General features: G+C 49.0%; 1 protein-coding gene across 1 annotated transcript; it reads right to left on the bottom strand.

Annotated features, from left to right (window-relative positions):
- Positions 1–10805: 10805 nt before the first annotated feature.
- gbp (glycogen synthase kinase binding protein) lies at positions 10806–12089 on the bottom strand. The gene has a single exon (XM_085424060.1). It carries the CDS (start codon positions 11717–11719, stop codon positions 11267–11269), a length of 453 nt encoding a protein of 150 aa, XP_085280186.1. The 5' UTR covers positions 11720–12089; the 3' UTR covers positions 10806–11266.
- Between the last annotated feature and the right edge of the window lie 1483 nt (positions 12090–13572).

Genomic DNA, 13572 nt, shown 5'->3' with positions numbered 1-13572 from the left:
ACCACAACAGACTCACAGAAAATCCTGAGCGTTGTCCGACAGACGTTGAAGGACCTCAGAGACGACTCTGGCCCTTCCTGTAAAGCGCAGTGGTGTTTCTAACCCAGTCCAGTTTATAGTCTGTATGTACTCTGAGGTACTTATAGTCCTCCACAACGTCCATGTTGACCCCATGGATTGAAACAGGGGTCACAGGTTTTCCTGGTCTTCCAAAAATCCACAGTCAATTCCTTGGTCTTTGCCACGTTGAGCTGCAGATCATTCTGCTCGCACCGCGTGACAAAGGAGTCGACCACAGCCCGGTACTCTGACTCATCACCCTCACTAATGCAGGCCACCACAGAGTCATCAGAGAAAAACACCATGCAGGCAACATCCTGGAGTCTTCAGGAGTACGTCCTGACCCTCTGCAGGTGAGGAAACACCTGAGCTGACCCAGAGCAGGCTGGAGCGACGCAGCAGACGCTGATGTCATGTTTCTTGGACCTGTGTTTGTTCCGCCTCACCATCAGCACGTTCACATGTACACGCTGTGACTGCTGGAAGCTTCTTCTGTATCTGACCTGCTGTAGTTCTGTTCCTTCGCTCAGTAATGGGTTTGTGTTGGTCCCACCGAGGATGTGGGACCACTCTGCGGTGTTTCAGGTGGTGTGAGCTGGATTCAGGTGTGTCCTGAAGGGTGATCCGGGCTGTTGGTCGGACCCTCCTCATCTGTCTGCTCTCTCTCTGCCCCCCGAATTAGCCCCGGAGCAACGAGTGAACAGGCCTCACACGGACATCCTTCCCACTGTCGTCAAAGTGCTGCTCATAGGGGTCATATGATTGTTGGGTTTTCTCTGTATGTATTATTGTAGGGTCGACCTTACAATAAAGTTTTAAAGTGTGTGTGTGTATCAGGATGATGTCACATCCTGTCAGAGGTGTTTATCGAACAGCAAAGGAAGCATTCGCTCGTATCTGAACTTTACTGAGGCATATTTTTTATTCTCACCGACATAAAATGAAAACCATCACTGACTCGCTGTCCTCTGATAACACCCTTCCACCTTATGGTCACTTCCTGAACCAAATCCAACATGGCGGCAGCAAGGACTGAAATTGACCTTTGTCTGTATGTTTATCAGTTCAATATACCTGTGTGTGCGTATATATATATGTATATATATATATATATATATATATATATATACATATATATGGTGCAACGATACTCGTATGGATATTGAACCGTTCGATACAGTGCTTTCGGTTCGGTACGCATATGTATCGAACAATACAACATTTTTAATTTATTTTATCAACTTTCCTTCTGACGATGCTGTCTGTGTTGAGCGCTCAGTGGATCTGCGCTCGACAGTGCAGCCTAGGCGGAGTAGTCGAACGCAGATTCACTGAGCGCAGGGCAAGCTAGCAGACAGAAGTTAAGCTCTCCTTGCAACATGGCAAATTGAACCTCCCCCACCCTCATTCAGATCTGGCGTTTGGAATTATTTTGGTTTTCATGTGACGTATGACCCTGAAGGTAAGCGCGTCATGGACTAAAGTAAAACAGTATGTTGGATGTGCCATGCAATGCTCAATTACATGGGTGGGAACTAGTGTGTTAGCGCAGTTAGCTCGTTAACGTGTTGGCCGTCCAGCCCCACGCACGGGGCGATCTGCGGTAACTCGTTAACGGAGATTTGCCGTGTTGTGGCGTTAAGGTAATTTCAACGAGATTAACCTGAAAGCACTAGTGGGAACACAACGAATATGACTGCACATTTACGCTGACAGCATCCTAGTGCAAAGACAAAAACAACAAGCAGCATGCTACTAACTTTACCCGAGTCATTTAGACAGCCGTTAGCACAGGATTCTCCTTATGGGGACCTGATATGTTTAACATGCTGCTGAGAATATAGCCCAGAAGAAGCGTATAGTAGAGCTTTTATTTTGGAAAGAACCATTTCTCTGTAATAAACTCTCTTTTCCAAAGATGAGTGATTCCTCAATCAGATAGATTTATTTATTTTTATTATTTTGTTGTTTCAGCAACATTAAATTTAAAAACTGTACTTTTGAGTTAAAATATATATTTATAATTTTAATAAATGACAAATTAAAAAAGCATGCGACAGTACAGCCTAGGCTGCACTGTCGAGCGCAGATCCACTGAGCGCTCAACACAGACAGCATCGTCAGAAGAAAAGTTGATCAAATAAATTAAAAATGTTGTATTGTTCGATACATATGCGTACCGAACCGAAAGCACTGTATCGAACGAGTATTGTTGCAACCCTAATAAATAAATAAATAAATATATATATATATATATATATACACTGAACAAAAATATAAACGCAACACTTTTGTTTTTGCTCCCATTCCCCATGGGATGGACGTAGAGACCTAAAATTCATTCCGGATACACAATATAACCATCCCTCCCAAACAGTGGTCACAAATCAGTCCAAATGTGTGGTAGTGGGCACATCTGCTATATTGAGATAATCCATCCCACCTCACAGGTGTGCCACATCAGGATGCTGATCTGACATCATGAGTAGTGCACAGGTGTACCTCAGACTGCCCACAACAAAAGGCCACCCTGGAATGTGCAGTTTTGTCTCACAGCAAAATGCCACAGATGCCACAAGCAATGAGGGAGCGTGCAATTGGCATGCTGACAGCAGGAATGTCAACCAGATCTGTCGCCCGTGCATTGAATGTTCATTTCTCAACCATAAGCCGTCTCCACAGGCGTTTCAGAGAATATGGCAGCACATCCAACCGGCCTCACAACCGCAGACCTCGTGTAACCACACCAGCCCAGGACCTCCACATCCAGCAGGTTCATCTCCAAGATCGTCTGAGACCAGCCACCCAGACAGCTGCTGGAACAATTGGTTTGCACAACCAAACAATTTCTGCACAAACTGTCAGAAACCGTCTCAGGGACGCTGAACTGCATGCCCGTCGTCCTCATCGGGGTCTTGACCTGACTCCAGCTCGTCGCCGTAACAGACTTGTGTGGGCAAATGCTCACATCCGATGGCATCTGGCACGTTGGAGAGGTGTGCGCTTCACGGATGAATCATGGTTCACATTGTTCAGGGCAGATGGCAGCTGAGAATGTCCCAGTTCTTGCATGGCCAGCATACTCACCGGACATGTCACCCATTGAGCATGTTCGGGATGTGCTTGACCGGCGTATACGACAGCGTGTACCAGTTCCCACGAATATCCAACAACCTCGCACAGCCATTGAAGTGGAGTGGACCAACATTCCACAGGCCACAATTGACAATCTGATAGACTCCATGCGACGATGTGTTGCACTGCATGAGGCAAATGGTGGTCACACCAGATACTGACCGGTTCTGGGTCCCCAGACCCCCAATAGTGCAAAAAACTGCACATTCCAGGGTGGCCTTTTGTTGTGGGCAGTCTGAGGTACACCTGTGCACTACTCATGATGTCAGATCAGCATCCTGATGTGGCACACCTGTGAGGTGGGATGGATTATCTCAATATAGCAGATGTGTCCACTACCACACATTTGGACTGATTTGTGACCACTGTTTGGGAGGGATGGTTATATTGTGTATCTGGAATGAATTTTAGGTCTCTACGTCCATCCCATGGGGAATGGGAGCAGTAACAAAGGTGTTGCGTTTATATTTTTGTTCAGTGTATATATAAACACAGGTTTAAAGCTCACGATGTAACTCCAGCCCAGCAGCAGTATATGAATGACTAACCTCGTATTGTGGATGAATAATCTCAGCTGTTCTCCTGACTGAAGTTTGGTCCGTTTACAGCATCCTGCTATGCGATTGCATTTGTCCCGAACAATCAGGAACCCTCACGTTAAGTTTTATCGAGTGGGAAAAAGTTAGCGTTCATCCTCCAGCTTCACTGTGTTTGTAATGCTAACATAGCTGTGTCGCTAGCATTCGTATATCATTATATAGCAGCTAGTCCAACTTCAGTAACCCTACAAACGTCACTGCTGTTTAGCTTTCTGTCTTCATTTATGTTGGAAGTGATAGCAGAGCTGTACGCTTGAATGCTTCAGAAATCTCTCAGTCAGAACATGCTACATCATGTTTATGTGGAAGCTAGCGAGCTAACTTCCTGCTAACTTCTAACTCTGTTAAATGTAATAAATCCTGTTTTCATGGATGTTAAATGCAATTGTTACACCTGGTAAAGCAGCAACGCTGATCATTTTATTAAAGATGAAAGACTTTAGACAGTTTTTAACTCTCAGTGATGCTGCAGTGTTTGTTTGACTTTGGGATAGGGCAGGGATAGCTCAGTAGGTAGAGTGGTGGCCCCATGATCGGAAGGTCGGGGGTCCGACTCCACTGAACGGCTACCCTGAGGTACCCCTGAGCAAGGTACCGTCCCTACACACTGCTCCCTGGGCGCTGCATTGGTGGCTGCCCACTGCTTCACTGGGTGAATGGGTTAAATGCAGAGGAACTATTTCCCTATGGGGACTAACACGCACACTTTACACACTTTTCTTTACTTTACCTGAAGCAGAGTTTGGGCCCAGGCCCAGCTAATGATGTCAGACTTAGAGACCCTTTCTCAATATGCGTACTTGTGCGTACTTGCGTTCTCGTGTACTCGTGATACGTCATCAGTCGGAGACCAAGTACTGTTCCAATTCGAAGTACGCATCAAGCTGAGAATGCGAAAAAGTCCCGGATGTGTTCTCGCTCCACCCGTTTTATCGATCATGCATCGGTGGTGACTTGTGTGGACTTGGTACAACTAAATATCCCAGAATGCATTTTGTCCAAAACTCAAACGCGGCAATGGCGGACGAGCAGGGCTTTTAAATATTACTCTTTCTGGGTCACAAAATAAACTTTGAAGTTACTTTCAAGCGAGAATGTAGCTGTGTAAACTTCAAATATCTGCTCGATTTATCAAGATATCATATATTTCCAAAAGCGCTCCGACTTTTCGGAGACGTCTGTGACCCACCAGCTCCATAGCAGACGGCGAGGTTGAGGATCATTAGAGCCGGCGAGAACGGCGGACTCCCGGCACATCGTTTTCAACCACCCCCCCCACCACGGTCTTTTCGCTACTCAGGTTAAACAAACCCCAGCAGCTGTCTATTGTATTGAGTGTCCACTAAAATAAAAACAAAAGCGTTCTAACATCTCACCTGCTTGTTTTTATTAAGATATGTACACGTATGTACATGTACACTATTTTTATTAATAGAGATTTCACTACTGAGGTTAAACATGATATATAAGTCACTTAGATCACTTCTAAATGTTAATGTTTGTTTATTTCAGAGTTTAATTTGTTCCTGAGTAAACCGGTTTGGCTGTGATTAAAGTGAAGCTTCATAACATATTACTCACAGTTAAATTAAGAGGGGACGGCAGTAAAAACTCCAGACCTGTGACATCATCAAGTACACTGGCGTTCCAATTGTACAAATCACGAGTCCGTGCTCGCGTTCTCGGCAAGTCCGGTCTCGCCGAGAACGTGAGAAGGGCCAAAGACTGGATAGACTGCTGGGGGATTCCCATGATGCTCTGGGTGTTTCTTCTTCACTCACTATGTGTTAACAGACCTCTGCACTGAATCATATCTGTTATTAACCTCTGTCTCTCTTCCACAGCATGTCTTTATCCTGTCTTCCTTCTCTCACCCCAACCAATCACAGCAGATGGCCCCGCCCCTCCCTGAGCCTGGTTCTGCTGGAGGTTTCTTCCTGTTAAAAGGGCGTTTTTCTTTCCCACTGTCACCAAAGTGCTGCTCATAGGGGGTCATATGATTGTTGGGTTTTTCTCTGTATGTATTATTGTAGGGTCAACCTTACTATATCAAGCGCGCTGAGGCGACTGTTGTTGTGATTTGGCGCTGTATAGATAAATAAGGACATGCTGGTGGTGATTCAAGCTGTCAGCCTGATGACGGAGGTCGGGCCAGAGGTGTCCTGAAGCAGCAAACAGAAACAAAAACTTGGAGGCAGAACGAGGTCAGGAAGGTCACACACAGAGAGAGAGTCGTGATTGGCTTGTTCAGAGAGGCGAGCAGCAACCCTCTCTGAGGTAGGAGGCTTCACCGGTGAGACAAGCAGAGGATGGAGACGAGGACGAGGGCTCGTCACTTTGTGGGTCATCCTGCTGTTTGACGCTCTGATGAGCACTTTGGGAAGAAAAACAGTAATTCTTAAACTAAAGGATGGAACAGCGTTAATATTTCAGGGCTGAAAGCAGATCTGCTATCAGGGAATGTCACTCCCAGAATTCCCAGTGTTCCCAGAATTCCCAGAGTGGGATGCCTTATTAGCCCCGTTCTGTGAAAGGTGTAAAGCGTTCCGTGGAGCTGTGAGACAGCTGAAGCAGAAGTGTCTCAGACTGGACGGAAACATTCTGTTTCCTGTCCGCGTGGCGCTTTCAGGAGGTGGCCGTGACCACGCTCTCTGAGAACATCAGCTCTTTGTTTCTGCGTCCTGACGACACTCCGGAACTCTGATGACAGACGCCAGCATCTGAGCCGCTGCAGCAGGAAGTCCTGCGGTGTTTAATGTCAGCCTGTGGCAGGAATAAACATCCTGGAGTGCATCATCACAGAGTGAGCGCGGGGAGCAGCGAGCTCCGCCTCCGCCTTGCAGCTGGAGCTGATGGAGAGCCAACAGCAATGGAATCTGTTCACCGTCAGCCCGACAGACGCTGGTCTGCACGCGCTCACGGGTCGACGCGACACAGGATACCTGAACTGGTCCTGGACGCTGCACGGCAAGTAGGAGGCACCATGCTCCGCCCCCGGCTCCGCCCTCCTAGTGCAGGACACTGAAGGACTCAAAGATTTATACCTGGACACAAATCCACAGAGCGAAAAACACTAGAGGCAGTGAGGAGCTCCTGCAAGCCGTGAACTGAACATCCCTCTGATGCTGCTGCTTACATCACTTCCTGTCATCTCTAGTAAACGCCGCCTGTCAGCAGCTGCCGGCTTCACTGTGAGTGTCCAATCGGCACTGTGCCACACCTGAAGCAGCAGGTAAAGGCAGAGGGTCATGCTGGATGTCCTCAGCATCATCTGGAGCTCCGCCTCTTGGCCGACGCAGACGCCATCGAAGTGGAACCAATCGCTTCTCTGCTGACAGCGATGCAATTAAAGTCCAGCACAGAGCTTCTGTTTGTGCAGCAGCGCCCACAAAGATGCCGACGTGTCAGAGCCGAGCCGTCGAGTGATGGCAAGGTGCCCCCCCCATCTTTGATATACAGGCTGTGGTTGAGACACAGCACGTTTTATATTTAAACGTGAGGGGTGGGCTAGGTCTGAGGTCAGAGCCGAAGCTGTTCTGTGCTCTGAATCATCCTCACTGCGATCGGGTCAGAGTGGCGGAGCATCGTCAGAGCTTCATCGGACGCTGACGGAGGCTTAGCGAGGCGCAGAAGAAGAAAGCTGTAAATATTTGATGGCGCTCGTCTCAGAGAGGAAACTGACTCCTCTCCTTCCTTCATCACAGCTTCTCCTCAGCAGAGCAGCTCAAAACCTTCGTCCTGGAAAGTTGTTAAATGTCCTTGATTTCCACTGAACATTAAAGGGCCCAGGCAGCAGGGTTGGCAGTTTGATTCTCAGCCTCTGCCTGAGATGAAGGGTGTTTGGGTAAGACGCTGGCAGATTCAAGCTGCTGAAAGGTCTAATTTTCTGTACTTTGATATTTTTCAGAGGATCAGCATGTGTCAGAGACGCTGACGCCACATCAGAGGCACAAAGCACCGTTTCAAGCTCCCAGCATCCTTTGCATGATATTTGCATCGTCTGCTTCATGCTTACATTGTTAGAGTTCCCTGCTAGTGTACTTGTGCATACAAGTACATACATTAATATAGTGTACTGACGTCTTGCGGACTCTGTTTTCATTATTTCAAACATGCTGCTGATTCTTTTAACTCTTTAAAGCCAGCAGGCTTGAACAGGTGCAGCTTTTACTCTGAAGGTCTGTCTGCTTACATCCTGTCTGTTCAGGGGTCATGTCTCTCGTCACAGAGTAAACAGTGTTTCGTGTCCCAAACATTAAAGTAAACACGAGCCCAGCCGGCAGCCAAACTCTGAGTGACTCACGCCGCACATCAAAGTGAAATTAGTGCTGCTCGTCCCTGCGGAGCTCTCTCTGCTTCAGTCCTAAAATATCTGCTGCGATACGCGCCGGCGCTCACAGGCAGAACTTCGTTTCATCATTCGCTGCATCCTGACGAGCACCGGCTGCTTCGACACCACGAAACAGAAGAAGAAAATCAACAACCAATAAAAGTAAGGGTTCAGCCTCCAGTCGTAGCGACATGCTTTCAGTGCCTGGCATTAATGCTGCTTCCAGCCATGTTCACCTTTGCAAACCTAAATCAGCTGGTTGGACGACCCACTGCTAAGAATGAGTCAGTCAATAATTTTCAACATAACTGATCTGTTTTTAATGATGGACGCTCGATCAAACCTGAGGCAGAGGATCGGTCATGCCGACCACGAGTTTACAAAGTAAGCGAAGAACAAGCCCTCTTTTCTCTGTCCACTCTCCCAACAGAGAGGAACCTGTTCCTTCAGTGTGCTGGCGGCAGCAGGGCACAGCATTGGTTCAGCACTCCTTCACAGTCAGTGACTACAGCAGTGTGTGCTCCGGCCCGGCTCTACTTTCTCATCATTTAACTGTTTCCATTCTAAAATACATCTTGATATTCTATCTCGTGTGTTCATGACTTGATTCTTGATGTCAGTCAGCTGATGACTCACCACCATCCGCCTCAGCTCTACTTCTGACCCTGCAGTGACCTTTAGCACAGTTTAATCATGTGACCTGTGCCTGCTCACCTGTAGCAGATCAGGTGTTCAGAGGCGTTAGGACAGAAGCTTCGTGGTGTCGTGCTGCCCTCTGGTGCGTGCATGCAGTCATTGCACTGCAGAGCCTCTACATTACATTTCATTGGTTGGATTCAGTCTGAACTCCATTAGAATAAAAACTCTGACCTCAGGTGATGAAGTCTTCGTCTGATGAACCATTATCATCATTTTTGTGCTTCATCAGCTGCTGGCAAACTTCACGTGGAGACAGCTGTGTACCACTGCAAAGCCTCCGGACCACCGGTCCCACAGCCCGTCAGCTCCTCATGCCCTCGGACTCATGTCCACACTCACCACATAAACATCCTGCATGTCTGCACGATCAGAGTCCACGGGTTTGGTACGGTGGGAGTCACAGCCAGAGGGTCAGAGCATCGAGCAGGACGCCTCCTGCACTCTCCACAGGCATGTGTTCTGGGAGGAGAGCTGTGCGGCCATCATCACCATGATGACCACAGAGTTACTGTAATGTGATCTGTGAATTGTGGAACGTCCTGAGATTTGATTTTCACCCAGGTGTCATCCACATGTCTGAACCAATGGCTTGGTGCTGTTCCAGGGTAGGACAGCAAAGCCCACTTTTCCACTTCTTCCGTGTACAAATTGGCCACGATGGGTGAAACTGGGGAGCCCACGGCACACCCATGTTTCTGCCTGTAGAACTGACCCTTATATGAAACAGGTGGAATGAGACACAGTTCAAACACACTAGGTCGATGCTGAGAGCGGTCCTGTTGCTGCGGTTGGGGTCATCATGCAAGTGAAGAGAGATGTAACATTGTACGAGATCATGGTTTCACCTGCCTGTTCATCTGTCTCTCACCTTCTCAACACAATCCAACATGTTCTGGATGTGGTGTTCAGAGCTGCCCACCAGCGGGTTGAGGTTGAGCCAGAAACTTGGAGATGTTGTAGGTGACCGAGTTGATCATACAGACAATCGGTCTTAGAGGTGCACCCTGTTTATGTAAACCATACACAGCATTGTTAGTCAGTCCGCTGGTTTCAGTCATTGTGCAGATGTCCTGTTTATAAGGTTGGAAACCTGCAGTCAGCTGAGACTGAAGAACTCACCTGAAGATGATGAACACGCTATGTCACATGCCCAGAATCAACTTTTTCATTCCCAGTTTACTCAGAGGATCATTTAACTTCTCACTCTGCTTTTTTACTTAAAGATTCTTTATCAAATTTTTTATTTTATTGTAATGTTTTGGGTTTTTTTCTAATATTTATTCTTTTCAGCCTTTAACATTTTACTGTGTATTATTGATCTTTATTTTATCTTTTATTCTAGTTAATTGGCCATTTTTTCTTTGTTTGACATCCTACTTTTATTATTTAAAGTTGGATTGCTCCTCCTGGCCTCTGTAAAACAGAAAATTTGTGATAAATAAAGTAACTTTCTTGAATTTCTTCTCCATGAGTCTGTTGGACCTGCTCCTATGAGGACTCCATGAAGTAACAGAGCAGGTACAACAGGGGGCGCCACAGCCCGCAGGACCCACAGCCCACCACAGGTAAACATGTTTTTCTGCAGGAGTCACCCTGCTGTGACACAGGGGTGGGGGTGGGGTGGGTATTTAAAGGCTGATAATGAGCGTGTGGCCTCTAAGACCACGTCGTCCACAGGAAGAGGAGGGGGGGGGCGTGTGTGCGTGCACGCAGGCTCATTACTGAGCTTTAAACCATCAGACTTGTGCAGTTAGAATCAAACCTCTCTATTGACTCATCTGGACAATGTGGCAGGTTAAACCAGCAGGTGTTTCCAGGTTATTTCCTGATGTGAGATCAGCTGATTTCACATCAGTAACACCTGTCTGAAGCTACCTATGCTAATCAGCTGATCGGTCTTATGGATCTGTCCAATCAGTGTATTCGTCCAGGTGTGATTCAGTAACAGCACTGCCGGTGCTCTGACAAAGACACTCTGCACAGGTGTGAAAAAAAAAAAACAGGTGAGTTTATTAAGACAACAAAAGCCTGAATACTCAGGAACGGCAGGTACTCCGGTACGGAGCAGAGGCATTCTTCACACAACAAAAAGTACAACAACACAAGTCCTGCTGGGAGTTCCCACAGGTGAGAGCACCTGAGCCCACACAGGCCCAAGGGGCAGCCCGGCCCCCTACCTGTGCAGGTAAAACCCCACCATGAGACTGTAAACAAACCCAGCTGCTCATTTCCTCGTGAAGCAGAGAGCAGCCACATGTGTGCCTGGCAGCAACCTCACCTTTACCTGGCCTCAAGGTGAGCACCCCCCCCCCAGTCAAACATAAACATCATTAGCATAGCTCAGCTAGCTGCCGGCCTCGCGACCAAACGGAGAAATTAGAAAAAGTCCGAGCGGAGTTTCCGGTGAGTGGCTCAGGTGTGAGTCCGTGCCCGGTGTCCGGGCTCAGTCTCCGCAGTCCGCGGACAGCTGCAACCGCCTCACGGCCTCCTTGATCAGGTTCCCGGAGAGCAGCAGCTCCTGTAGCAGCCGGTGCGGGTCGTCCTCCGTCCCGCCGAGCCGCTTTCGGTTCCAGGGGCGGATCCGGTCCCAGTCCGAGTCTCCGGAGCCGGGCACGCCGTACGGGCTCGGCCTGCCGCCGGCCCGCGGCCCGCGGCGGCTCCGGAGCCGCATGCAGCAGCCGGTCCGCGCCTGCGCTGGAGCCCCTGCACCGCCGGCCGCCGGTTTGGTCCCGGGGCCGCCGGCGAGGCCGTGCAGACGGCTCACCGACACCGGCGTTTGGGCGGAGCCGTGCAGCTGCAGCGCCTCTCCGATCCGCGTCACCAGTGCGTCCACCTCCGCTGAGTCCACGGTCACCGACTGCTCCAGCAGCAGGTAGTCATGCTTCCGGCACGGCATGGCGGCTGTCCTCCGTCTGGTCCTTCGTTGTGTTGGTGCGGGTCGGTGCTGTGTGGGTGCTCGGTGTCCTCGCTGCTCTCTCAGTTCATTTGTAAACAATGGCTGACGCGCTGCGGACTGTACCAAGTGCACGAAGAGGCGGGGGAGCAGGGCGAACCCAAACACAGAGCCGATCCCGACAGCGCGGCGCCGAGGCTCCGGTTTACTCTTAATCCACTCAGGCGCGCTCTTGCTGCTCCGGTGCCAGAGCTCCGGACGAGAGCACCGGAGCCCCGCGAATCGGGGCCTTCCCGTCCCGCCCCCCCGGCCCCGCGCGCATTGGGCCGCTCCGCCGTCGCGGACGTTACATAACGGCGCGTGTGCAGGCAAAACAAACAAAGGCCCGAGTCCGTGTGACACTCACAGAGGAGCATGCGCACACGCTACCCCCTGCTGTCTGCTAGCCCATGCGCGTTCACGAGTCCACTGAACTGTGGGAGCCTTCAGGTGAAGGTGGCACGCGCTTCTGCACCCGTATAAAATCATCCCGGAGTGTTTCCGGTTTGTCTTCCTGTCCCCCATTCAATAAACTTTATTAACATGGCAGGAAACTCAAATCACTGTTGTTATGGTGGAGGTCCCGTGTGTGTGTGCGCGCGCGCGCGGGAACACGGTGTACGTTTGTTTCTGAGAAGTAGCAGCCGGTCTGAACCTGATGCTCCGTCGCCAACGAGCCTCACCACCGTAAAAGGAGCTACTATCACTGCAGACACGTGGTGCAGCAGCCAATCAGAGCGCTCGGCTGAGGTTTCCTCCGTGTGTGTGTAAAAACAGTCACCACTTCCTGAAACAGCAGCACATTCTTTGGCTCTGAGTGTCTTTGGACCATGTTTAAATAAAGCGCGAGCTGTAAAGGAACCGTTTCAGGCTGTGAGCCAATAAAGTTTATTTGAAATGTGTAATCAGCAGAGCAATGATGAAGTCACTCTCAGTTCAGGTGAGCAGGTGAAACACGGGTACTCTTCACCTGTCTGCCGTCCTCTGATGAACGCGCTCAACTTATCACAATCCCGCTGTCCTCACTCACACCTGAGCTTGGCAGCGGGCGTCCATCTTGTAATATACACGTTCTAACATACATGTTCTAGAACATTCTCAAGGTTTCGTTCGGGCCAAGCAGCGATGACCTCACAGTGAGGCGTTGTGAATGATGTTTGAAGATTTTAGTCGTGTCCAAATTCATGGGCTGCATCCTCCTGAGGACCCGGCCTTCGCAGTCTACGTGGCCGGGTCCTCAGAAGGTCGGGTAGGCTGGAAGTAAACGGCTGTGAAATTGGACGGTCTAGCCTTCAGATCTGTGTCACCGCTGTCTCGGTGGAGTTTAATAAACTCGGCCGTCTGCTCCTCGATATCTAAAATATAACAGGACACTGGGGTAAATTCTCGACCGTCTCACACTTCTGTTTAATCAGCTTTCTGTTTGACGTTTATTCAGCTGTGTGAAAATCACCCGATGGATTAATAACGTTTAATCTAATCTAATAACTTTAATCTCAGCCAAACTGATTTACTCACGAACAAATAAAACACTGAGAAAAGCCCAACAATAACATTTTTAGGTTGTCTAAGTGACTCATATATCACGTTTAACCTGAGAAGCGAAAGTCCGCGGTGATCTGAACATGATGTGCCGGGAGTTGTGCCGTTCTCTGCGGCTCCAGTGACCCTCGAGCTCCCGGCTAGCTATCGAGCTGGTGGGTAGAAGACGTCTCTGAAAACGTCGAAGCACTTTTGCAAATATGTGGTGTCTTGATACACCGAGCAGATATTTGATGTTTACACTGCTACTTTCTCATCTGAAAATGTGTTAAAAG

This window comes from Rhamphochromis longiceps, linkage group LG11 (assembly GCF_057381845.1).
Source record: "Rhamphochromis longiceps isolate RC_006_pf linkage group LG11, R_longiceps_female_GT1.1, whole genome shotgun sequence".
NCBI classification, from domain to species: Eukaryota; Metazoa; Chordata; class Actinopteri; order Cichliformes; family Cichlidae; genus Rhamphochromis; species Rhamphochromis longiceps.
Note: the sequence above shows the minus strand (reverse complement) of the source record. Positions and strands in the feature narration are given on the sequence as shown.

Excerpts from the sequence above, each read along its gene's own strand:
- gbp (XM_085424060.1), bottom strand. The coding sequence starts at position 11,719 with ATGCCGTGCCGGAAGCATGACTACCTGCTGCTGGAGCAGTCGGTGACC.